Source organism: Garra rufa, chromosome 21 (assembly GCF_049309525.1).
Source record: "Garra rufa chromosome 21, GarRuf1.0, whole genome shotgun sequence".
Classification (NCBI taxonomy): Eukaryota; Metazoa; Chordata; class Actinopteri; order Cypriniformes; family Cyprinidae; genus Garra; species Garra rufa.
Window position 1 is genome coordinate 2,096,939 of NC_133381.1, and position 27,010 is coordinate 2,123,948.

General features: G+C 32.1%; 1 protein-coding gene across 1 annotated transcript in view; it reads left to right on the forward strand.

Moving 5' to 3' along the window:
- The window catches only part of LOC141296220 (nuclear receptor subfamily 6 group A member 1-B), a 40,456-nt gene extending 21,260 nt beyond the window's left edge, over positions 1 to 19,196 (forward strand). The window contains exons 3-10 of the mRNA XM_073827494.1: positions 3,258 to 3,485; positions 5,372 to 5,427; positions 7,594 to 7,742; positions 10,419 to 10,607; positions 12,998 to 13,252; positions 13,340 to 13,461; positions 13,560 to 13,712; positions 17,995 to 19,196. Of these exons, the coding sequence (XP_073683595.1) occupies positions 3,258 to 3,485; positions 5,372 to 5,427; positions 7,594 to 7,742; positions 10,419 to 10,607; positions 12,998 to 13,252; positions 13,340 to 13,461; positions 13,560 to 13,712; positions 17,995 to 18,110 (1,268 nt within the window). The 3' untranslated portion in view covers positions 18,111 to 19,196. The remainder of the gene's footprint in view (positions 1 to 3,257; positions 3,486 to 5,371; positions 5,428 to 7,593; positions 7,743 to 10,418; positions 10,608 to 12,997; positions 13,253 to 13,339; positions 13,462 to 13,559; positions 13,713 to 17,994) is intronic.
- The last annotated feature ends 7,814 nt before the right edge of the window (positions 19,197 to 27,010 follow it).

A 27,010-nucleotide genomic window follows, 5' to 3' on the forward strand; every position in this document is an offset into this window, starting at 1 on the left:
TAAAATAACATTAAATTTATTTAAATTTGCATAGCATATACTCTACTTTATTTTGACTATACACAATTGTTAAGTTAATTTTATTTGCATTAAATATTGTGTACAAATTATTATTATTATTATTATTTTATTTATTTATTTTTCAGATTAAATGTGTGCATGTATTTATAGCCCGTTTACTGGCTGTGTTTTTCCTACTATGTTTATAAGAAAAAAAAAATGTTTATTCAAAATTTATTTAATTTAGACTTTTAGTCCTTATAATCAAGCATAAAACCAATTAATGTGGCCACAAACTCTGACCACAATGAAATTGGCATACTATATGCTGATTTCAGTGTGCAAACTTTGAACAATTCTATGGCAAATTTCATTTTATTATTAGCATTTAGAATGGTTTCGTTCACCAGGCTGTCTGTTTGAGTCTGAACAGACCTCTGACCACTTTCTAGATTGCAAACTTCTGACCCACAACTTTTTTTTTTTAAAGAGTGGCCTGTTTCCTCCTCATTCGGTCTCTGTCAGAATGGGATGAGATTTTTCTGACATCATAATGACCGTTTTTTTTTTAGCTAATGGATTTTTTTTTTTTTATCCCATTATTGAATGCATTAGTCAGAGTGAGAGAAATCAAATGAGTGTTTTCATGTATGTGGCCCTGTTCAATTTTAAAAATGTGTGTTCCATAGATGGTGTTTGCTATAAAGTTTGACCTGTGTTTGACCCAATCCACACAATACTGTGCCCTTACAACACACAGCCTTCTTGAGGGTTGTAAAATGGCTCTAGAGTTCAGGGTTAGGTTGAGTGCTTTCCGTACCGTTTATGACACTCAGGCTTTTAGAAGACCTTTCCGTGACCCCGACACTCACCTGCTCCCCCTACAGTTCAGCATCACTTCTGAGAAACCAGCGTATCTGCACTGTAAAAAGTTTTCACCAGTTTCAACTTAAAAACTTAAGTTTAGCAGCTGCCTTAAGATTTTAAGTTAAATCAACTTAAGTCATTTAAGTTATATCAACAAATTTTTATTGTAATAAGTTAAAATAACTTGTAGTTTTAAGCTGATTTAACTTAAAAACTTAAGGCAGCTGCTGAACTTAGGTTTTTAAGTTGAATCTGGTGAAAACTTTTTACAGTGTGGCAAGTTTAGCCGATTCATTTCTGTGAATCAGTTCATTTGGGTGGTTACTGTAAATCTGTAATAATTCCACATCATTGTACACATTCTTGGAAGTTTCTACTACTGTTTGTTTGATTATCAGTCTAAATTTGGGGCTGTTTAAATATAGACTGCATTCAATCGTCTCTCTTTCTGTGTTTCCCATCCCCCGTCCTGCCAGCTCTGTGTCTCTTTGGTTTGTTGTAAAATCTGGGTCACGCCGCATGATGCTGTAAGTCGTCTCAAACGCACAGTGAGACTGCAGAAGATTCCTGGTGTATGCATGTGTGCGGGTCGCTGTATTTGCGTAATCTGCTCTCTATTGCGCTGAGATTTAGATTAGAACTTTATATAACTTTATATGAGATTACAATGATTTCAACAGCTCACTAAACTCAGATTAACCTACAGTACTATCAGTGTCACAGAGAAAGCTGTGTGTGCCATTATTGTCTTCCTGTTCTTAATGTTCAGCAAAAAATGTTATTTATTTTGTCAGATTATATTTGCACATATATGTAATTTCCACTGACTGATGCTTAGTGCATAGGTTTTTTTTTTGGTTTTTTTTTTAAATGACTAATATCGGTCAAAAATTGAAAACTATTTCTTATTTATGTATTAAATTGACACAAGATTTGTTATTTTCAGATATTATCAACATATTTATTTAAATAATGTAGCAAAATAACAAATGATCAATTTTATTACCTCAATATTTTGTTAATATATACTCATACCTTAAATAGTTTTATTTTATTTTAATAATATATTAAAATAGCATACTTTATTTAAATATACTTTAATAAAATAAAATAAATACAATTTTAAAATAATTAATAATTAACATATATTAATGTATTACAACTGCATGAAATAATGTATTTAATGTATTTGTATTCAATTTTGTATATTCTATTTTATTATTTTATTTAATTTTAATAATGCATTAAAACATTAAATACATTCTATTACTGTCAAATATTTTAATGAAATTGTATTTCATGTTTAGATTTTATTTTCACTAAATTTAATTAATTTAATTTTTAATAATGTATTGATAACATTAATATATTGTATTACTATAAACTATATACTTTTTTATTTATTATTTTTATTTATTACTTATTTTTTGCATTTTTGTATATTGTAATAATATATTAAATACCATATTGTATTATTTAAATTTTCTTTATTAAAATCTTAATTATTTTAATTTTTCATTATATTTTCTTAATTTTATTAACAATTATTTAATTATTATTAATCTATTACAATAGCATGAAATGTATTTTTATTTTATTTTTATATATTTAATTTACGATTTTAGGATTTTCTTTTCTTTATTTATTTTATTTTTTAATCTTTCAGTATTTTATTTTAATAATGCAGTAAAACGTTAAATACATTATATTACTGTCATATATTTGTTTTGTTTCATGTTTAGATTTTATTTTCTTGAAATTTAACTTAATTCATTTTTTCTGTAATATAACTTTTTAATTTTATTGATGATTAATAATGCATTGATTTAATAATTTAATTTTAATTTATATAATTGTAATATTTTTAGTAATGCATTGATACCTTTAGATAATATATTTATTACTATACAATTATATTTTATTTACCTTTTTAGATTGTATTTTCTTTCATTAATGTATTTATACAATTAATATAAATATATACAAGTAACGATTTTTTTTTTTAAGGTATTATTTAGTAGATTATTCACAGGGCTTGACATTAACTTTTTTTGCTCACCGGCTACTATGGCTAGTGCTTTTCCACAATTACATTTGAAAATTGCATTTTCACTGGCCACAATTTTGTTGTTGGGAAATTACATTTTATATGACTAAAGTTAATGCATATACAAATGTATTAAAAATGATTTCCAGGTCTTGTGTGTGTGTGTGTGTGTGTGTGTGTGTTTATTTAAAGGCCATTTTCTCTAATCGTATTAAATTTAGATGCATTTACTTGTTTAATGAAGCTAAAATGTAAAATGAAAGCATTTACATTGCAAAATTGCAACAGTATAAATGTTATGAGCTTGTATACTTAAATGCCATCTCTTTATTGTTCTCTGTAGAGGACGGGGGTGAGCGCTGGTGTCTGATCTGTGGTGACCGGGCGTCCGGGCTGCACTATGGCATCATATCCTGTGAAGGGTGTAAGGGCTTCTTCAAACGCAGTATCTGCAACAAGCGCATCTACCGCTGCAACAGAGACAAGAACTGCCAGATGTCTCGCAAGCAACGCAACCGCTGTCAGTACTGCAGACTGCAGAAATGCCTTCAGATGGGGATGAACCGCAAGGGTGAGTGAAACACAGCTACAAACACACAAAAACACACAGAGGTGATGATTATTCAAACCAGCAGATTTAGTCCTGAATAAATCCAACATGCTTACATACATGAACATGTTAAAGTCCCCCTGAAATCAAAATTAAAGTTTTTTGGCTTTTAGTATGAATATATTAGCCTTAAGGTTATCTATAAGCTAGTGTGCTGCAAAACAAAGACAAAATTCGCGTTTACAAGATATGGACATTCAAAACTTACAGTCTCGTCACTTCCGCCAATATGAATCAAGGATTTGGATGATATCACCGTGCACTTCAGTTTCTCATCAAACGTTCAGTCCAATCAAATGCTCTCTAGAGTCCGTAATGTCCCGCCCCCTACACAGAGACGCATTAACCGGGAGCACGGACGGCATGTATTAAATTACACAGCCTCAGCATGATTATGATCACTATTTGGTTTTAGCAAGTTTCATATTGAATCTGTGCGGTAATTTATTAGTCTGTGGCTGTCATAAGCTTACAAATGCGGCTTTACCGAGCTCAACGGCTCTTGCCCGAGCAGATATTAATGGAACGCTATTGGCTATTCAAAATTAGTGGGCGGGGCTGGGCGATATGTTTTTGTTTCAGTTAAAAGTACGTCACCACATAGGATAACGCTGCGTGTTTCAAGGCACTTCAGTGGACCTTTAACATACAAACCTGTGCTTAAGAAATGCACTGTCAAACCTGTTTAAATCAGTGTTATTATTCTTATTAAAATAAAAATTAAAAATAAAACAGTTGTTATCTAAAATATAAGTTAATATATAATAATATAATTTGTAATATATTTCATATGAATATAAAAAAATTTAAAATTAGTATAATTATATATAAATTAAAATGTTATTTTAGAAATAAAAACCCGTTTTTATCATCATCTAAAAGAAAATAAAAATAACCCTGATTTATTTTTAGTTAAAATTTTCTCTGTTAAAAATATTACTTTGGATCTTTAAAACTTGGCTATTAATCAGCTGAAACATCTTTTTCTTTGGCCTTGTTTTTTCTTATCTTTACCTGTGTTTTCTTTCCCTTTCTGCTTTTTTACACACATCCATTCAGAATTACAATTTCACCCCAATTATGTGGCACACGTCTTTTGTATAAACACAAAAACAGGATTCACGTTTTTTGCACTCTTTAATATTTGCTTACCTCTTAACTCTCTTCCATCTGCTCTTTGATGCTGTTTTCTTAGAAGCAGATATCTGATTTGCCTACTTTGTAAATGAGAGATATAGATCAGGGTTTGACTGGGCGTGCCTGAAGGAAAAAATGTGAAATTTGCGACACTGATAACAGATTTCTTGATCCAGAGCGTGCTGTCGCTCTCTGCCTGTTTCTTAGGGCAAAATTTTTTCACATGCATAAACATAAATAATTTACCATTTCTTCATTTAGCCTATGGCAAACACTGATGATGTACTTGCCTGCAGTTTGCACCAGAGGGAGATGTTGGTCTTTATTGCTTTATTAACCACCAACTGTATTTTCCCTCCTTCTGGCAATATTTGATTTGCAATTCTAGCGATCTGCTTATATATTGTATAATGCATTACATGTAGATATATCAACATGGCTAATTTTGCAAAATATATTACATTAGGCAATCCCAACGAGAAATCAGCCAAGAAAGTGTCATATACATAAACATACAGAGAAAACGTATAACGATATGTTTAGTGAATTGCATTTGAGTTATACTGTGCACATTTTGGCAAATAATTATAAATCATACAGGTCTTTAGGGCAGAAATGCAATGCACAGTATATTTATTGCATATTGTAGAAAGTGTTTTTGTAGTAAGGAAGTATGCAGTTCAAAAGATAACATTTTATCTCTCTTTCAGCAATCAGAGAGGATGGGATGCCAGGAGGGAGGAATAAAATGATTGGACCTGTACAGGTAAGACAATGGTGTATGTTTTATAGTTTGAGGTATTGAGGACAAATTTGTCTCCAGAAGTGAGCTAAATCAGACCTCCTTTTTGGGCTGCCCATGTTTATTTTGTTATGCTTTAAAATTAATATATCTGATATGTCTATATATAGAAAGACTAAATAAAAGTGTGCGTGTGCGTGCGTATACACCAATTCAAAGTTAGAGTTAAAAGTCTAGAAGTCAGAGTTAGCAATTAATTCTCATATTGTATTTTCAGAAAGTTTTGGAATATTTGTCCTCTTCTCAAATTTGTCACTACTGAAACACTTTTTGCTATTTTATTCAAAAAGATCCATAAATATGGTAAATCCATAACAGTTACATTTTTAACAAAATTTCAAGTGTAATTTATGCGATTTGTAAATATAAAATATAAAATAAGAATTTTTTAAAAGAAAAAATAAAAGAATCAAAAAGATACTTTTAAAAGCAACAATGGAAAAAATACAAATACAAATGTGACCCTGGACCACAAAACCAGTCTTAAGTCGCTGGGGTATATTTGTAGCAATAGCCAAAAATACATTGTATGGGTCAAAATTATTGATTTTTCTTTTATGTCAAAAATCATTAGGAAATTAAGTAAAGATCATGTTTCATGAAGATTTTTTGTAAAATTCCTACTGTAAACCTATCAAAATGTAATTTTTGATTAGTAATATGCATTGCTAAGAACTTAATTTGGACAACTTTAAAGGGGATTTTCTCAGTATTTTGATTTTTTGCACCCTTAGATTTCAGATTTTCAAATAGATGTATCTCGGCCAAATATCGTCATATCCTAACAAACTATACATCAATAGAAAGCTTATTTATTGAGCTTGATGTATATATCTCAGTTTTGTAAAATTTAACCTTATGACTGGTTTTGTGGTCCAGGGTCACAAATCATTTTTTTCCTAAAATGAAATTTAGGGGTTAGGCTTCAGGACAGCCACCTCCCAATTGAAAGTACCCACTAAATGATGATTTGATATATATTAGGCTTACTGATATTTTTAATATTAATGTGACTTGGTTGTGGGACAGCAGTTTGCACCAATTCTGTAAAATGGCACAAATATATAACGCTTTATAATGCTTTTGTTCAGCAAAGGCCGAAATAAATTAATCAAAAGTGACAGTAACAACATTTATAATTTTGCAAAAGATTTCTATTTCAAATAAATGCTGTAGAAAAAAAATAAAAAATAATGAAATTGCACAAAAATATTACATAGCACAACTGCTTTCAAATGATTTTAAAAAATGTTCTATGAGTAGCGAATCTGCAAATTAGAATGATTTCTGAAGCATCATGTGGCACTGAAGACTAGAGTAGCGATGCTGAAAATTCCGCTTTGCATCACAGGAATAAATTACATTTTACGATATATTCAAACAGAAAACAGTTATTTTTAATTGTAATAATATTTCACAATTTGATCATATTTTTTAATAAATGTACTATATTTTGATTCACTGAAAGCAGCCTTTGTAAGCATTTTTTTTTTAATCCTACCAACCCCAAAACCTGTAGTGTATAGATTGAATTGATTCAATCGTTCATTCTTCTCCACACAATCTCCGCACATTCCCCCAGAATTGAACCTGAAGTGCTTCTCGCCGCCAGTACTATTGCGCGTATCTCATCTTTGTGTTTCCTCTGAGAGCTGAGTGAGATTCTGAAGGCCACAAATGGAGGAGATCAATTGTTCTTTGATACAAACAGAAACCCTCTCCTTCTCTCTCTTTCTGTCTTTCGCATAAGCATGTATACAGCGTATAAATATATAGAGCATGTGCATGAGACACATCTTGGTGTCCTTGTTATATGCCCTGAAGTGTTTAGTGTTAGCATTGGCGCTGACTCTCTTTCATTCTAACATGAGTTCAGTCATTAGTTTACATCTTGCTCTGTTTAAAAACAATCGACAGATCCATCGCTTTTAATCCCAGCAAGAGTTTATCGCTATTGATTCGGTCTATTATTGACTTAAACAGACAAAAAATCTGTATTAGTACATCAGTTTTATTTATAATAAACCACTCTGTATTGACTGATCTTGCATTCTTTATTTCCCAGCGGCGTTCTGCTGGCTGTTGATGGTGTGCATTCATCACTGATTTCCTCCATTTCTGTCTGTGTAGATCTCGCTGGAGGAGATCGAACGCATCATGTCTGGCCAGGAGTTTAAAGAAGGAGCTGAACTATCAGATACGTGGAGCCACGGCTACAGTAACCACAGTTCACCTGGCAACAGTATCTCCGAGGGCGGTCAGACCTTGTCTTTTTCCACGCTGTCAACCAGGTGTGACCCGAATGAGATGTTCAAACGCGTTCGCACACGAACACACTGACCTGCTCCTGTCCTTTTCATGCGCAGGGACAAATGGCTTTGATTAAATTGAATTTGGAGATGTTTGCGGTGTGGAACACATACTACAAACACGCTAAAAACACACTCAACAATTTTTTTATTTAGACCTGCAAAACGATTAGTCGCGATTAATCGATTCAAAATAAAAGTTTATGCTGCATTCTATGTGTTTGTAATGTGTATATTAATTATATATAAATACACATACATAAATGTATATATTAATACACATTTATATGTAAACTGTTTATATTTATATATAATATAAATTATATGCAAGTGTTTACATACAAATACATGCAATGCATACAAATATTTGAACAAATATATACATTTATGTGTGTGTATTTATATCTACATATACACAGTACACACACATATAGTATGCAAACAAACTTTTATTTTGATTTTGATGTTAATTAATCATGACTAATCGTTTTGCAGCTCTATAAAAATGTTATCTATTTTTGTTGTGGAACAAACCACGTGCTATAACAAATTTGAGCAAAAAGTTGAGACAAGAAAAATAAAGGTTCAAAATTAATGATATTTTTACTTACATTTTTTAATGTAGTGTGCATCTTATTCCAAAGACAAAATGTTTTTTTCATAATAATTATGTAATAATGTAATATTTGTGTTGTGGAATTAACCAAGTGATATAACAAAAAAAATTGAAAGATCAAGAAACGCTTGTGTGTGTGTGTGTGTGTGTGTGTGTGTGTGTGTGTGTGTGTGTGTGTGTGTGTGTGTGTGTGTGTGTGTGTGTGTGTGTGTGTGTGTGTGTGTGTGTGTGTGTGTGTGTGTATATATATATGTATATATATATGTATATATACACACAGTACAGACCAAAAGTTTGGACACACCTTCTCATTCAGGTGTGTCCAAACTTTTGGTCTGTACTGTAGATATGAATTCAACTGAAAAAACTTGTGAAAAAATATCTTTCAGGTGGTCAAATAGCAAATAGTGGAGCTCTGCAGCCACCTACTGGTAAAAGTTATTTTTAGTTTTGTTTTACTTTTAAAACTGGATTTTCCAAAAAATGGGCAAAAATCTTACACTAAACCGTGTGAAATTATCCATGTTATCCCCATGAATTAAAGTTAGAAATGTGGGTCTTTTATAAAGTGAATTTTACATTAAAAAGCAGTTTTTGTATAAAAACCCATTTAAAAAATATTTATTTATTAATTTATATATATTTAAAAAATATCACTAACCCACTGAAAACTGCACAAATGTAGAGTAAAAACTTTAATAAACAAAAAAAAATATACAGTACAGACCAAAAGTTTGGACACACCTTCTCATTCATTTGAATGAGAAGGTGTGTCCAATCTTTTGGTCTGTACTGTATATATATTGTGCATGTTATGCCAAAGACAAAATGTTTTTTTTTTTTTTAATTTTTCATAAAAATAAAAAAACAACATACTACAACAAACATAAGCAGAGAGTCAAAACAACAAAGAAACCCTCAAAGTTGATTTTTCATTCACTTTTCACTCTCTTTTTATTCCCTTTCACAAATACAAAATGTTTGATTTTATACTTTTTAATTAAAATATAATATTTGTTCCACCTCACATCATCTTATTCTTCAGACTTTTCTATAACTAAACACTTTACACTATATGTCAATTCCAATTAAAATTTACATAAAATACTTTACTTTCTTTTTTTCACATTTTTATATTTGATTACGTTTGCACTTTTTAAATATGTGACAGATTTGAAATGTGTTGCCAATCAGTGTTTTCATTAACTCAAATAAAAACAAAACAATTTTTTTTAATGAATTGTATTTAGTTGCAAAGGCAATTTGAAGTACTACAATAACTAAAACTAATAAATTAAAACTTAATTAAATATTAAACTTAAACTAATTAAGACACAGTATTATATGGACGTATTAAAAAAATAGTAAAAATAAAAACAAAATGACAAAAGCTAAATTAAATTAACATAAAAGTGAAAAAAAAATATATAAATAGAAAATCTAATTTAAAATATTCACAACTGTAATCTATATCAATAATATTAAAATAACACTATTGCAAATGCTGTTTCATGCTGACTTTTGGCTTTTCTACCAAATTCCATTTAAATGTGACCCTGGACCACAAAACCATTTTTTTTTTCACGTCTTAAGGGTGATTTTTTTGAAATTAAGATTTATTCATCATCTGAATACTGAATAAATAAGCTTTCCATTGACATGTGGTTTGTTAGGATAGGAATATAGTGAAAAAAAATTCTAAATATTGAGAAGGTCGACTTTAAAGTTGTCCGAACTCCGAATTTAGTTCTTAACAATGCATGTTACTAATAAAAAATTCAGTTTTGATATATTATGGGAGGAAATTGACATATTTTAATGGAACATGATCTTTACTTAATATGCTAATGATTTTTGGCATAAAAGAAAAATCGATAATTTTGACCCCTACAATGTATTTTTGGCTATTGCTACAAATACACACATGCTACTTAAGACTGGTTTTGTGGTCCAGAGTCAAATATACTTGGCACATATGATGTATAATTTCCGTTCTGGTTCTTTCCCTCCAGCCGTTCTGTGGATGTAAGCACATATGCTGTGTCCTGTAGAGACCAGTGCAGCAGTCCTCAGCTTACACACTCTTTTCTGTTGTGTAAATATCCTTTACCGCCCTCTACTGGCAGCAGCTTGAAGACGCAATCGCACACATTATCAGCTCAGCTGCTTGCTGCTGAAGACCTCACACCTCTTACTACACCCATGGTCATAGAAGAAGGGTAAGACTCGCACACACAACCTGTGTTGCATTTGACTTTTAACAAAGGAGACATATCTAAGTTTGCACAGTGTCTGGCATATTTATAATATATTTGTGGTGATTTTTGTTAAAAGAAACAATATTGTGGGGATTTACACTCTTACTTGACCATTAAGTGTCCAAACGTCTGTGTCAGTTGTCAGGTTTAATGGGCTAAACCTGAAAAACTCTGGCATCATTTTATCTAAATGTATCATGGCAGCTTATGAAAACGCAGCTGACCTTGAGCTAAATGTTGATATAGTTTAAGTAAGTTATTTATTGAATGAGTGATGCTAACTGTAAAAGTGTATATTTTGAATATTGAAGCCACATTGGTTGCCTAATGTGCTGAGAAATAGCAATAAATTAATTTACTTTGTTACTTGCTGTTTAAGGGTTAAATGCATCATTTTCAAATAATTTTTCCAAATAAATCAGCATATTAGAATGATTTCTGAAGGATCACGTGGCACTGAAAACTGAAGTAATGATGCTGAAAAATAAATACATTTTAAAATATATTCAAATAGAAAACAGTTATGTGCATTTGTAATAATATTATTGTTTTTAGTGTAAATTGATTGCTGAAAAAAGTGCTGAAAAATAGCAATACATTAATTTTCTGAGGTACTTTGTTACTTGCTGTTTAAGGGTTAAATGCATAATTTTCAAATAATTTTTTCAAATAAATCAGCATATTAGAATGATTTCTGAAGGACCACGTGGCACTGAAAACTGAAGTAATGATATTGAAAAATAAATACATTTTAAAATATATTCAAATAGAAAACAGTTATGTGCATTTGTAATAATATTATTGTTTTTAGTGTAAATTGATTGCTGAAAAAAGTGCTGAAAAATAGCAATACATTAATTTTCTGAGGTACTTTGTTACTTGCTGTTTAAGGGTTAAATGCATAATTTTCAAATAATTTTTTCAAATAAATCAGCATATTAGAATGATTTCTGAAGGATCACGTGGCACTGAAAACTGAAGTAATGATGCTGAAAAATAAATACATTTTAAAATATATTCAAATAGAAAACAGTTATGTGCATTTGTAATAATATTATTGTTTTTAGTGTAAATTGGTTGCTGAAAAATAGCAATACATTAACTTTCTGAGGTACTTTGTAACTTGCTGTTTAAGGGTTAAATGCATAATTTTTAATGCTTAATAAGTCTGATTCATTACAGTGAATCAATTCCTTCGAACTGTTTCATATAATTGTTCAAAACACAGATTCACTTAATTTTATTCAGAGATATTCCCACAAAATTAAAATCTTTCTGTGAACAAATGTTTCTTGACCAGCAAATCAGCCTATTAGTATGATTTCTGAAGGATCATGTGACACTGAAGACTGAAGTAATGATGCTGAAAATTCAGCTTTGTCATCACAAATATAAATTACATTTTAAAATATATTCAAATAGAAAACAGTTATGTGCATTTGTAATAATATTTTTGTTTGTAGTGTAAATTGGTTGCATAATGTGCTTAAAAATAGCAATAAATAAATTTTCTGAGGTACTTTGTTACTTGCTGTTTAATGGTTAAATGCATAATTTTAAACACTTAATAAGTCTGATTCATTACATTGAATAAGTTCCAGATTTCGCTTATTTTTATTCAGAAATATTCCCAGAATATTCAAATATTTCCATTAAGAAATGTTTCTTCAGATGCAAATCAACGTATTAGAATGATTTCTGAAGGATCGTGTGACAGTACGTCAAGTAATGATGGCGAAAATTCAGCTTTGTCATCACAAGAATAAATTACATTTTAAAATATATTCAAATAGAAAACAGTTATGTGCATTTATACTAATATTGTTTTTAGTGCAAATAAAAATAGCAATAAATGAATTTACAGAGGTATTTTATGTTACTTGCTATTTAAGGGTTAAATGCATGACTTTAAAATCAAATCAGCATATTAGTGTGATTTCTGATGGATCATGTGACACTGAAGACTGGAGTAATGATGCTGAAAATTCAGGAATAAATTACATTTTAAAATATATTTCAACAGAAAATGGCTATTTGAAATTGTAATAATATTACAAATTTTACTGTATTTTTATTCAAATAAATGCAGTCTTGGTGCAACATCTTTCAAAACATAAAAAAAAAATCTTACTGACACCAGTTGCATTTGTAACATATTCATATTGATATATGTGAACCTATTTGTGCATACAAATATCCTTGTTCTATTGCTATACCAGTTCTGTATTACCCAGACTTAAACACATCATGGAGAAGGTTTTCGTTATTCTTTTATATTTACATATAAAGATGCTGAAGCAAAACCATTCTGTTTAATTCTAAGGTTCTCTCTCTTTCTGTCATTGGTTCAGGTATAACGTGACTCAGTCGGAGTTGTTGGCTCTGCTGTGCCGTATAGCTGATGAGCTGTTATTCAGACAGATTGTCTGGCTGAAACGTTTACCATTCTACAGCGATCTGTCCATCAAAGACTGCACTCGTTTACTGGGGGCTTCCTGGCATCAGCTCATCCTGCTCTCCTCTCTTACGGTGCACAGTGGACAGATACTGGGAGAACTGGCTAACATCACACACCAGTACACACCTTCAAGCCTAACACTTCAGGGGTGAGCTAAAAGTTTATGAACAACTGAAGTGAAATATCATTGGTTGAAAAAAAAAATTTAATTGAATGTATATGTGCATGTATGCAGGTTTGGTGAGGATGCTATGGAGGTCATGGAGAGTTTAAATTTTCTCTTTCGTAAGTTTCATCAACTGAATATCAGCAATGAAGAGTACAGCTGCTTAAAGACCATCACTCTGCTCAATCAAGGTAATACACACACTACACTAACCTTCAAGATTTTTTGTGGCCATAGCAGATTGTGTCATGTGAGTGTGTGTGTGTGTGTGTGTGTGTGTGTGTTTTAGATATGGCAGGTTTGTGCAACACATCCACACTGGAACAGCTGAGTGAACGTTACTGGTCCGTGTGTCGTGACTTGACAGAACGACTTCACCCTCGTCGACCCAAACGCTTCTCTGACATCATCACCTGCCTTACAGAGATACGGCACACTTCAGGTATGTATCTGTGTAATACTGAAGAGAAAAATTTCTTAAATTGTTCAAAAGTTTGGGGTCAGTATGATTTTTTAATAGAAATAGAAATAAATACTTTTATTTAGCAAGAATGCATTAAATTATGGAAGCCCGATTCTGCCACTGAATAAAAAATAAAAAAGGTTATTGCAACTTTTTATCTTACAATTCTGACTTATTTCACAGACTTATGAGATATAAATTTAGAATTGTGAGAAATGAAGTCAGAATTACGAGATAATTCACAATTCTGACTTTCTGAGCAGTCCAATTTTGGGTAGAAAAAAGGGACTGCTATGTTCTTAGAATTGAGAGTTTATATCTCACAATTCTGGCTTAACTCGCAATTCTGAGAAAAGTCACAATTTCGATAACTGTCAGAATTGTGACTTTATATCTCGCAATTCTGACTTTATAACTCACATTTGTGAGTTTATATCGTGCAATTCAATCTTTATTTCTCAGAATTGTGAGAAATAGTCACAATTCTGAGAAATAAAGATTGAATTGCGCGATATAAAAAGTCTGTATCAAGCATTTCTGACTTTATAAGTCGCATTTTCAAGTTTATATCACGCAAGTCACAATTTTGACTTTATAACTCACATTTGCAAGTTTATATCATGCAAGTTTTTTGTGAGTTTTTATCATGCAATTCTGACTTTATAACTCGCGTTTGCAAGTTTATATCTTACAATTGTTACTTTATAACTTGCATTCGCGACTTAATATCTCACAGTTCTGACTTTATAACTCGTATTTGGGACTTTATATTTCACAATTCTGACTTTATAAATCGCATTTGTGACTTAATATCTCGTAATTCTGACTTTATAACTTGTATTTGGGACTTTATATCTCACAATTCTTACTTTATAACTTGCATTTGCTACTTTATATCTCACAATTCTTACTTTATAATTCGCATTCGTGACTTAATATCTCACAATTCTGACTTTATAACTCGTATTTGGGACTTTATATCTCACAATTCTTTATAACTCACATTTGCTACTTTATATTTCACAATTCTGACTTTATAACTCACATTTGCTACTTTATATCTCACAATTCTGACTTTATAACTCACATTTGCTACTTTATATTTCACAATTCTGACTTTATAACTCACATTTGTGAGTTCATATCGTGCAATTGAATCTTTATTTCTCAGAATTGTGAGAAATAGTCACAATTCTGAGAAATAAAGATTGAATTGCGCGATATAAAAAGTCTGTATCAAGCATTTCTGACTTTATAAGTCGCATTTTCAAGTTTATGTCACGCAAGTCACAATTTTGACTTTATAACTCACATTTGCAAGTTTATATCATGCAAGTTTTTGGTGAGTTTTTATCATGCAATTCTGACTTTATAACTCGCATTTGTGAGTTTATATCTCGGAATTCTAACTTCATAACTCCCATTTGCAACTTTATATCTCGCAATTCTGACATTATACCTTGCAATTGCAAGTTTATATCACAATTCTGAGAAAAAAGTCAGAATTATGAGTTTGTATCACGCAATTCTATCTCACAATTCTGACTTTATAACTTGCATTTGCAAGTTTATATCACGCAATTCTGACTTTATTGATACAAACTCACAATTCTGACTTTTTCTCAGAATTGTGAGATATAAAGTCGCAATTCTGAGAAGACTCGCATTGTGATTTTATATCTTGCGATTATTACTTTATAACTCCCATTTGCGACTTTATATCCCATATTTCTGACTTTATAACTCGCGTTTGCAAGTTTATATCTTACAATTGTTACTTTATAACTTGCATTCGCGACTTAATATCTCACAGTTCTGACTTTAGAACTCGTATTTGGGACTTTATATCTCACAATTCTTTATAACTCGCATTTGCTACTTTATATTTCACAATTCTGACTTTATAAATCGCATTTGTGACTTAATATCTCTTAATTCTGACTTTATAACTCGTATTTGGGACTTTATATCTCACAATTCTTACTTTATAACTTGTATTTGCTACTTTATATCTCACAATTCTTACTTTATAATTTGCATTCGTGACTTAATATCTCTTAATTCTGACTTTATAACTCGTATTTGGGACTTTATATCTCACAATTCTTACTTTATAACTTGTATTTGCTACTTTATATCTCACAATTCTTACTTTATAATTTGCATTCGTGACTTAATATCTCGCAATTCTGACTTTATAACTCGTATTTGGGACTTTATATCTCACAATTCTTACTTTATAACTTGCATTTGCTACTTTATATCTCACAATTCTTACTTTATAATTCGCATTCGTGACTTAATATCTCACAATTCTGACTTTATAACTCACATTTGCCACTTTATATCTCACAATTCTTACTTTATAACTCACATTTGCTACTTTATCTCACAATTCTTACTTTATAATTCGCATTCGTGACTTAATATCTCACAATTCTGACTTTATAACTCACATTTGCCACTTTATATCTCACAATTCTTACTTTATAACTCACATTTGCTACTTTATCTCACAATTCTTACTTTATAACTCACATTTGCTACTTTATATCTCACAATTCTGACTTTATAACTCACATTTGCTACTTTATATCTCACAATTCTTACTTTATAACTCACATTTGCTACTTTATATCTCACAATTCTGACTTTATAACTCACATTTGCTACTTTATATCTCACAATTCTGAATTTATAACTCACATTTGCTACTTTATATCTCACAATTCTGACTTTATAACTCACATTTGCTACTTTATATCTCACAATTCTGACTTTATAACTCACATTTGCTACTTTATATCTCACAATTCTGAATTTATAACTCACATTTGCTACTTTATATCTCACAATTCTGACTTTATAACTCACATTTGCTACTTTATATCTCACAATTCTGAATTTATAACTCACATTTGCTACTTTATCTCACAATTCTTACTTTATAACTCACATTTGCTACTTTATATCTCACAATTCTGACTTTATAACTCACATTTGCTACTTTATATCTCACAATTCTTACTTTATAACTCACATTTGCTACTTTATATCTCACAATTCTGACTTTATAACTCACATTTGCTACTTTATATCTCACAATTCTGAATTTATAACTCACATTTGCTACTTTATATCTCACAATTCTGACTTTATAACTCACATTTGCTACTTTATATCTCACAATTCTTACTTTATAACTCACATTTGCTACTTTATATCTCACAATTCTTACTTTATAACTCACATTTGCTACTTTATATCTCACAATTCTGACTTTATAAATCGCATTTGCTACTTTATATCTCACAATTCTGACTTTATAAATCGCATTCGCGACTTAATATCTCTCAATTCTGACTTTAGAACTCGCATTTGCTACTTTATATCTCACATTTCCTACTTTATAACTCACATTTGTGAGTTTATATCTCGCGATTCTAACTATTATAACTTTCAATTGCAAGTTTATATCTTACAATTCTGAAAAAAGTCAGAATTGCAAGATATAAACAAGACAAAGTCAGAATTGTGATAAAAAAAATATTCAGAGGTGGAAAACAGGCATTCATATCAAATTGATCAGAAGTGACAGTAAAGACATTTATATTATTACAAAATATTTATATTTTAAATAAAATGTGTTTTTGAACTTTCTATTCATCAAAGATTCCTGAAAAAAATATCAGTTTTCACATAAATATTAAGCAACACAACTGTTTTCAACAGAAAACAACAGAAATGTTTCTTGTGCAGCAAATCAGCATATTAGAATGATTTCTGAAGGATCATGTGACACTGAAGGCTGGAGTAATGATGCTGAAAATTGATCTTTGCTTTCAAATAGAAAACAGTTATTCTAAATTGTAATAATATTCTACAGCATTGCTGTTTTTTTCTGTATTTCTGCTCCAATAAATGTGGGCATAAGAGACATTTTTTTTTAAACATTAAAAATCTTAAAAATGTTTAAACAGTGGTGTGTTTTAAAGCTACAATTCACTCAAATAAACCCCATTTTGTTCCAAATCTTTATGATCCTCACCAGAACACAAATTAAGATGTTCACTGCTTATTTCCAGCATTTAGTGTAAAACCTAAAAACATTTTTAGCCTCAAATAAGTTTTATCCACAAATAGAGATGCATTATTTCCTTTTAAAATCTCGTTGCGCATCTTTTTCATGACACTGCCTGAATATGCAACAGTTAGCCCAATCAAAATGTACCTCTGCTAATAATGTCATTATTGGTTACAGGTAAAATGATGGCCGTTCCACTGGAACTGCTCCCTTTGCTGTTTAAGGCGGTCCTGTACTCCTGCACGACCAATCAAAACCCCTGGCTAGCCAACAGCTCCACCTCCAAGACATAAGCCACGCCTCTAGCTGGCTGTTTTTTTGTTTGTTTGTTTGTTTGTTTTTTCCCTCCCAATGTATTTATTACATGACAAAGTTGAATGTAAAACTCCTGACAGATTGACAGTAAAAGATTACCTCAGGAACATCATTTTCAAAGGAAAGACCTTTGGAAACTCTCTGACCATAATCAAACTGAAAAGAAAACCACAAATGAACGCACTGCAAGCCATTGTTGAATTATGCAGCCTCTAGCTATGATATGAAATGTCCTTGTGTTGCAGGATGTCACTGATAAAATATGCCTGATAAAATAGTGAAGATGCCAAGGTGCTGAATTTCATTAAAAACAATGTGTCTTATTCAGATGATAGCTACGTTGGAGAGATTTTAAATAGATCGCGCAGCTCACGAGTTTGAGTACCAAAGCCGAGGGTGCTACAATATACAGTATGCGCTGTGGACTATAATGTTTTCAGGATGGAGACTTCCGGTAATGTTTGAGCCAGTCGCCGGGGTAACGAAATGCAATAAGCACACTCTTTATCCCAGGGGTGTGTGTGTGTGTGTTCAAAAAAGTGTGAATGTCAAAACAGGGTTTATGTGTTTGTATTTTGGCATAGTTGTAATTTTTCATTGTTTTCAATGTTTTGATCATTTTTATTCCTGTTTTTGAACCTGTTACCAGAGGAGCCATTTCTCACGAAGGCCAGAGAGTTGAGTTTGATGAAACCTCATCGTGTGGTATAGAGGAACATTCCAAATATTACTAAAGATTGGAAGAATTTCATGTGGTTTTAACCTTCCATTCCTTCTTTGAAAGTTTACATTTCTGTTTTTGCCGCAGCGGCAGACAAGGAGAGGGTTAAGTATAGCGACACACTCGCGGATATTGTGCGAGGGTCGCTCTGATAGATAGTGCAGAAGGGGGTAATCATTTTCTTTGTGCGCGCCATGTTTCTCTCTGTTTTGTTACCATCTGAGGCCTTGAAGTGCCTCTGTAGTTGATGACATAAAGACCGGGCGGCATACGGACTGTGTCGATCTGCTGTCTGTCTTTCTGTTGATACTCATTGTTCATCTGTATTTTTCTTCTCTGAGTTTTGAATGTTTACAGCATTTAAAATGACATTGTACTTATTTTCGTTTCATAAAGAAGGCCTGATAAACATGTCTCTGTGTGTTTATTTATTTTCAGTGTCTCTGTTTGGTGTTCTCTACGGTGCTCTATGTTCCATATATTGTTTTCCCGGTTCTGCGGCCATGCAGATCTGAACTAACATGCTTTATGATGGGTTTTAGTCAGTATGTGTTGAGTGTGAGGACAAATTTCACTAGTAAATCTACATGGCAAAATAATTAAATGAGAAGTTCATTTCCAGGACAGTCCAGTTGATTCTTTACGAATCTTATTATGTTATGATCTTATTATTCTCCCAAGTTAATAGGTGCTGTATTCTCCCGCCTTTTTACACATCATCAAACAAATCTTTAGAAATGCTTCAGTTTTTCTCAACTGTTAAACATTTGCTTTGTCTTATTTGATTGGAGGTAATATTAGGGGGAGGAGTGTATATACATTCTAGAGAGAATTTGATTGGACAAAAATCTGTGTGGTGCAGGATGAGTCATCAATAATTTCATCAATAAAGTTTACTTCCAGAACAAACATTTACAGATAATTTACTCACCCTGTCGTCATCCAAGATGTTCATGTCTTTCTTCAGTCGTAAAAAAATCTTTTTGTAGGAAAATATTTCAGGATTTCTCTCCATATAGTGGACTTCTATGGTGCCCCCGAGTTTGAACTTCCAAAATGCAGTTTAGATGCAGCTTCAAAGGGCTCTAAACGATCCCAACCGAGGAAGAAGAGTCATATCTACCAAAACGATTATTAAATTACAATTCATATACTTTATAACGTCAAATGCTCATCCTGTCTAGCTTTGCGTGAACTCTGTTTTCCGGTTCATGATAGACAGAGCTAGGCATTTGAGGTTAAAAAGTATATAAATTGTCAATTTTTTTGCTAGAAAATAACCAATTATTTCGCTGGATAAGGCACTTCTTCCTTGGCTGGAATCATTTAGAGTCCTTTGTAGCTGCTTTTAAGCTACATTTTGGAAGTTCACATTCGGGGGCACCATAGAGGTCCACTATATGGAGAAAAATCCTGAAATGTTTTCCATTAAAAAAAATAAAAAATCTGAAGATTTCTGAAGAAAGACATGAAGATTTTAGATGATGATGGGGTGAGTAAATGATCTGTAAATTTTTGTTCTGGAAGTGAACTTCTCCTTTAACATTTATTCTCTTCTGAAAAAATGGAATAAATTTATTGATGACTCATCCTGCACCATGCAGATTTTTGTCCAATAAAATGTTCTCTAGAATATATGCCCCTCCCCCTACCTCCAATCAAATAAAACAAGGAAAATGTTTCACATTTGAGAAAAACTGAAGCATTTCTAAAGATTTGTTTGAAGATTTGTAAAAAGGAGGAAAAATACAGCACAAAATATAACTATAAAAATATAACACTAAAATCATAACATATTAGGATTAGTAAAGAATCAGCTGCTTCGGTTACTCATGCTTAACAGCTAGGTTTTTTATATATTAGTTGCGACGTTGGAAATATACAAGATACAGGAAGGAACTGCAGCCTGTTTTTCTGTACATTCAGTAAAACTCGATCAAACTGTATGAACTCAACTTGTTGCTCATCACCTTGAGAAAAATCCCAAACTGAATTTACCATTCAGTAAAACTCAAACACTTAATGCCATAAGCAATCATTTTTCAAGAGAAAACTTTGCTGTTGTGAGTACCTATGTCTTTTCATGCTTAAAATCAAAGTTCATAATGTTGTGATTTATCTTTTAGCTGGTTGGTTTGGTTCATGGTTTATAACTGGTAAAAGATACTTCCATAACCAAGGCCGAAAGGCTAAAATGTGGGCTTGCACTGTTGCACTCTATTAGCATCATCACAAAAGTGAATTTATATTTGCATACAGAAAAAGAAAAGTAAATACATATGTGGCTAAATACCCAGAGTTTGCACCCTGATATCTCTGGTTTAGAACTAGAACTAGAACTAGATATGGGTCTGATTTATCTAACCTTATATATCTTCATGAATTAAGAATGAAGCCTAAGGAAAATTACAGGAAGGCTGGCCATTGAAAAAGTGAAAAAAAAAAAGTTTATTAATGTGAAAATTGTGTAAATCTCGAATGTCAAAACTTGCAGAGTTGCTTTAAGTGCTGAATATAGAAGCGTGTCTTTGTCTCTTTTTGACTTGTGAGCAGAATTTTGGAGTGTCCACTTGAACTAATTTAGACGCCCATGACCTTGTTCACTTATCATTCCCTTTTCTTTCCTCTCTCTCTCCTTTTCTCCATCACAATCTGTTATGATGGAGTAGTTTGGCTAAACTGAACAATACAACATATTTAGCAAACGTAGAGAGTCAGATATCCTGAATCATCATACAGTATAATAGAGCTCTGTGTGAGTTCTAAGTGAAAATCCTGTTTCCTGTGTCAGGCTCCGCCTCTTCCTGCGGGAGTGCAGAAATTGTGACTGTTTTTAGCACAACTCTCATTCTCTTCCTTTTTCTCTCACTCCATTCTTAAAAAGAAAACTACATCCTCTCATAAGACATTTTGATGACTCATTTTCTTTGTCACAACATGTAAATCACATCAACTACGTACATGAGCAATTTCGTATTTTAAAAATATAATTTCGCACTGTTTACATTAAATATAATGCTAAATATTATTTTTTAAATATCCCTAAGCTAACTAAAATTAGTCTCTTTTACATTTTCGAAGGACAAACAAGCTTACGTCGGGCAAATTTGTATGTGTAAATACAAATGCGCACTCCTCATGTTTTGGCTTTTTCACGTCGACTTTTTTTGCGAAAAAAAGCAGCACTTATTTTGGCAAGGCATTCCATATTCGCGCACGCGCGCAAATTCGCGCTTTTCCGAAAATGAATCTGTGGAGGACAACAACTGTCCCGAAATTGGTTCGCAACCCGTTAATAATCCAAAAGAAGAGGAGGAGGAAGAAGAAGAATTGTCCCAGAGCAATAACACTTCATTTTCCCGCACTCTGTGAGAGCCATTCACAACAGTAATGACAACATTGACAGGTACAAGGCCTAATATTAACAGTTAATTGTTGCCAAATAGACGAGTTTGACTGAGAAGCACGTGTGTAAATTAAAACGATAGTTTCAGATAATTTTGTAGTCTCTTCTGTTTTTCCCTAAGGTTGTTAAAAGATTCAGTTTCTGATATTTTATAAAATGTATAGCTATCTAGCCAAGAATGAGTGCTTCTCTTTTGTTTTTGTCAATAGCTTGTTGTTTGATTACTGTTTTCTAATGAATGAAAATGTTAGGCTGCTTCCAGTATTATTCCACCGGTATGTTTTAGAAAGACTTTACCTGCTAATTGTTTTCTTTACAGCCCTGGTTTATTTCCTGCGACTTGTTTCAAATCTTACCACTATTTTTAAGTGATTCTGTGACATGCATATTATCTCCTATTATCCACCTTTTTGTGAAGAACCAATGGGTGCAGCCACTGTTTTCCATGCTCAGCTTGATTAAAAATCATCACAGAAGTTACAAATAGGCTACAACGCCAGCCAGAAGCATTAGTGATGTAAAACGGTGTTAAATATAAGTTTAGATTAAATAAATGTTGTTGTTGATTGCGAAAACATAAGATCTTTTATAGTTGGTCAACAACTGAACTATATACAGTATGTGACCCTGGACCACAAAACCAGCCATAACCCTGCTGAAAAAAACAGCTAAAACCAGCCTAGGCTGGTTAAATTTTTCTAAAAAAAAAAATTCTAAATTGATCTATACATGAAAGCTGAATAAATAAGCTTTCAATTGATGTATGGTTTGCTAGGATAGGCTGAGAGACAACGATTTGAACGATCTGAAGGTGCAAAAAAATCTAAATACTGAGAAAATCACCTTTAAAGATGTCAAAATGAAGTTCTTAGCAATGCATATTACTAAAAAAAATAGGTTTTGATAAATTTATGATAGCTAAATTTAGAAAATATCTGCATGAAACATGATCTTTTTTTTAATATTCTATTTTTGCATAAGACCCATACAATAACACTTCCATTTCCCGCACTTTGTGAGAGCCATTCACAACAATGACAACATTGACAGATACAAGGCCTAATATGAACTGTTAGCTAATTGTTTCCAAATGTAACAGTAATGACAACATTGGCAGCATTAGTGATGCAAAACAGAGTTAAATATAAGTTTAGATTCAATGAACGGTAATGTTGATTGCAAAAAAATAAGATCTATTATAGTTGGTCAACGATTGAACTATATATGTGACCCTGGACCACAAAACCAGTCATAATGGTCAGTTTTTATTTGATCTATACGAGAAAGCTGAATAAATAAGCTTTCAATTGATGCATGCTTTGTTAGGATAAGCTGAGAAACAACGATTTGAAAATCTGGGATCTAAGAGTGTAAAAAAATCAAAATACTGAGAAAATCATCTGTAAGATGTCCAAATGATGTTCTTAGCAATGCATATTACTAATAAAAAATTGGGTTTTGATATATTTACGGTAGGAAATTTACAAAATGTCTGCATGGAACATGATCTTTACTGAATATTCTAATGATTTTTGACATAAAAGAAAAATCTATCATTTTCACCCATATAATGTATTTTTGGCTATTGCTACAAATATACCCATACTACTTAAAACTGGTTTTGAGGTCCAGAGCGACATATCTTATCAGGATAAATAATTCTTCTAATTATTAACAATAAAACCAGTTTATTGAACAATATCAAACATGATATTGGCTTCACTGACAACATTCTGTCCACGAGTGACAGTGATTTTGACTACAAATTCAAGGCTTTTAAGTACAGCTACTAAATGTCTCTCTTACGTAAGTAACAAATCTCTCTTTCTCACTCTTGATTTTTGCCATCCGTGTTAAACACACGAACGCAGTCACACAGGTTCACTCTGACATGAGTAATCTTATCTGAGCTGTATGTTCGAATACTCCTGATGGCTCCGATAAGAAACTAAAACACGCAGAGACCTTCACACACCAAACACTCCTGATACACTCGCAGGCACACATGGCTGTTTTAATAAGGCCTCTGGTCAGAGTTAGTTATATGGCTGTCTGTTTGTTTTGTACGTGAATTAGCGTTTGAAATAATCTGTGTAATGGACTCAAGGTTTGAAGGGTCTCGGGGTGAAACATTTTTACGTCACAGGAGCACAGAGCTCAGGGCTGATGGCAATGCCCAATGCCACATTCACACACACACACACACACACACACACACACACACACATACCACATACACCCTTTATTTTATTTTTATATCTATCTGGTATATGTTTTAGTAAATCTATCTATCTATCTACATACGTCAAGTCTGTATTCAAGTGAAAATTGTATTTATTGTATGTGAATAATTCTGACTATAATAGGTTACATTAACAAAACCAAGGAATTTCTAAAGTTCAGATTGAGTGAGCATAAAAGAAAGCGTCATTCTTTTAATTGATGATGTATATATGATAGACAGACACAATTGTTCTGTTGTAGACCGATATACTTAACACTCTTGACATGTATAAGTGTGTATATTTGAGAAACAATCTCACAAGTGTTGTGTAGAGAAAGTGTGCGGGTGAAGGACAGATAAGACAAGAGACCACCATGATCACACACACCCAACGTTGAGACATTTTCATACACTTCAACACACAAGCACACTACATCGAGAGTTTTTAGTATATAAACCAATAAATACAAGGTTAGGAATAATAATTTTTATACAAGCTGTCAATTAACTAATCTCACTTTTAACGGAGTGCACTTCAGATGTAAAGTGTGGCCAGTCTGAAAGCAAATACTGTTTTTTTTTTTTTTTTCCTAATTCTCATTCTTATGCTTTTTTCCATCTCCTATTCATCTTTTATCCCAGAATATACTTTTATTCAACTATAGTTAAGTCATGTTGGTGGAAAGGCCATGAAGGTCAAAGACTACAAAGAGGCTTTACAAGCTTTAATTTTTTTTTCTCTTTTTCTTTTAAAAATAAAATCAGGTGCAGCGTTTAAGTCTTATGTGAGCTAGAGATGACAACTCAGTTGGACGTTTGGGGTTTCGACCTTGCCAGAGTCCTTTTGTTCAGAGGCACAAAGTCTCCTTTTGTCGCTTAAATTGTTGTTTCTTTTTTTTTTTGGAATAATTTTTGACGGACAGACGGTAGATAAAATCCATCATGTCAGTGAATAGGAGTGTGTTATTATAACCATTCTTTAGGCTTATTGTTATTTTATTTTCTTATATTTTTGCCTTTAGGTTCTTTAGCCTGTAATTTCTCTTAAATTGATCCTTTTTTATGCAATGAGAAATGGCTAATATGATTATATTGATCATTTTATATTATGATATCATGATCCATTTTGTATGTATATATGACAATTTAATATCTATTATATCAAATACTTGGGAGTTTCTACAATAATGTACAATTGTATAAATGATTTTATCATATTGTATATGTAATATAAATATTATACTAATATAATATGTGACCTTGGACCACAAAACCAGTCTTTAGCATGAGTATGTTAGTAGCAATAGCCAAAAATACATTGTATGGGTCAAAATTATTATCGATTTTTCTTTTATGCCAAAAATATTAGTAAAGTAAGTAAAGATTATGTTCCACTACCATATTCTGAAAATGTCTTTTTTATTAGTAGGCTAATGTGCATTTCTAAGAACTTAATTTGGACAACTTTAAAGGCAATTTTCTCAGTATTTAGATTTTTTGCACCCTCAGATTCCAGATTTTCAAATAGTTGTACTGTATCTCAGCCAACCATACATCAATGGAAAGCTTATATATAAGCTTTCAGGTACATTACATACTGTATAATGTAAACTAATATAATGTAAAAATAAAGTGTTAATACGGTTTTTGCAGCTATTTTTATTTAGAATGTATTTTATTTAATCTTTACACCACCTTCACTTTATGCTAGGTTATTTTTCCCTCATGTTTTGGCTGACAAAAGGAAGTCAAGAACAGCGAAACAAAGCGTAAGAATTTCAGCCCTATTGAAACAATTATGTGATTATTTCTATCAAACGGCGACATATGACCTGTGTTTTAGTTCGGATGTTGTCCTGGAACTCGCGCTCTGATCTGCGCTACTCCAATGTTTTCCAGAAGTGTGTTAATTAAAATGCTAATGAGAAATTAAAGTAGCCCGTCCGCTATTGTGTTTATTGTGAGCAAACACATGTTCCACGTGCCTTTGATAGAAAGGGCGAGGGAGCGTGCGCGCACACTAGAGGTCTTCTGCACCTCCGCACGTTGTCTTTCACGTTCATTATTGATTAAGTAGCACAATGACTGATGGGAAATGCGCCATATGGAGACACTCGTGTGCGCGATTCACAAAATGACAGATTCTTTTGTGCGTGTGCGAGCGCGTGTGCGCAGTTAGAAAACCAATACCGATTGCTTCATTAAAGGAAATTAAAAAGTTATTCATTTATGGTGTTGATGTGCGCACAGGACGATTTGATGCAGTGTGAAAACATGCAGTCATACGGCAGTGTGTGTGGTCCTGGTAAACCGTAATGGGGACAAAATCTTTCCCAAAGTCCTATTTTTTTGGTTTAGGGGTAGGGTTGGTGGAAGGCGATAGAAAATACAGATTGTACAGTATAAAAACCATTATGTCCCCATAAAGCAAACCCAGTTTGTGTGTGTGTTTTTAAGATTGTTTGTTGATTGTGTCATATCAAAATGCAACTTTCACTTTGGATAATTAAATAAATACGAGGATAAA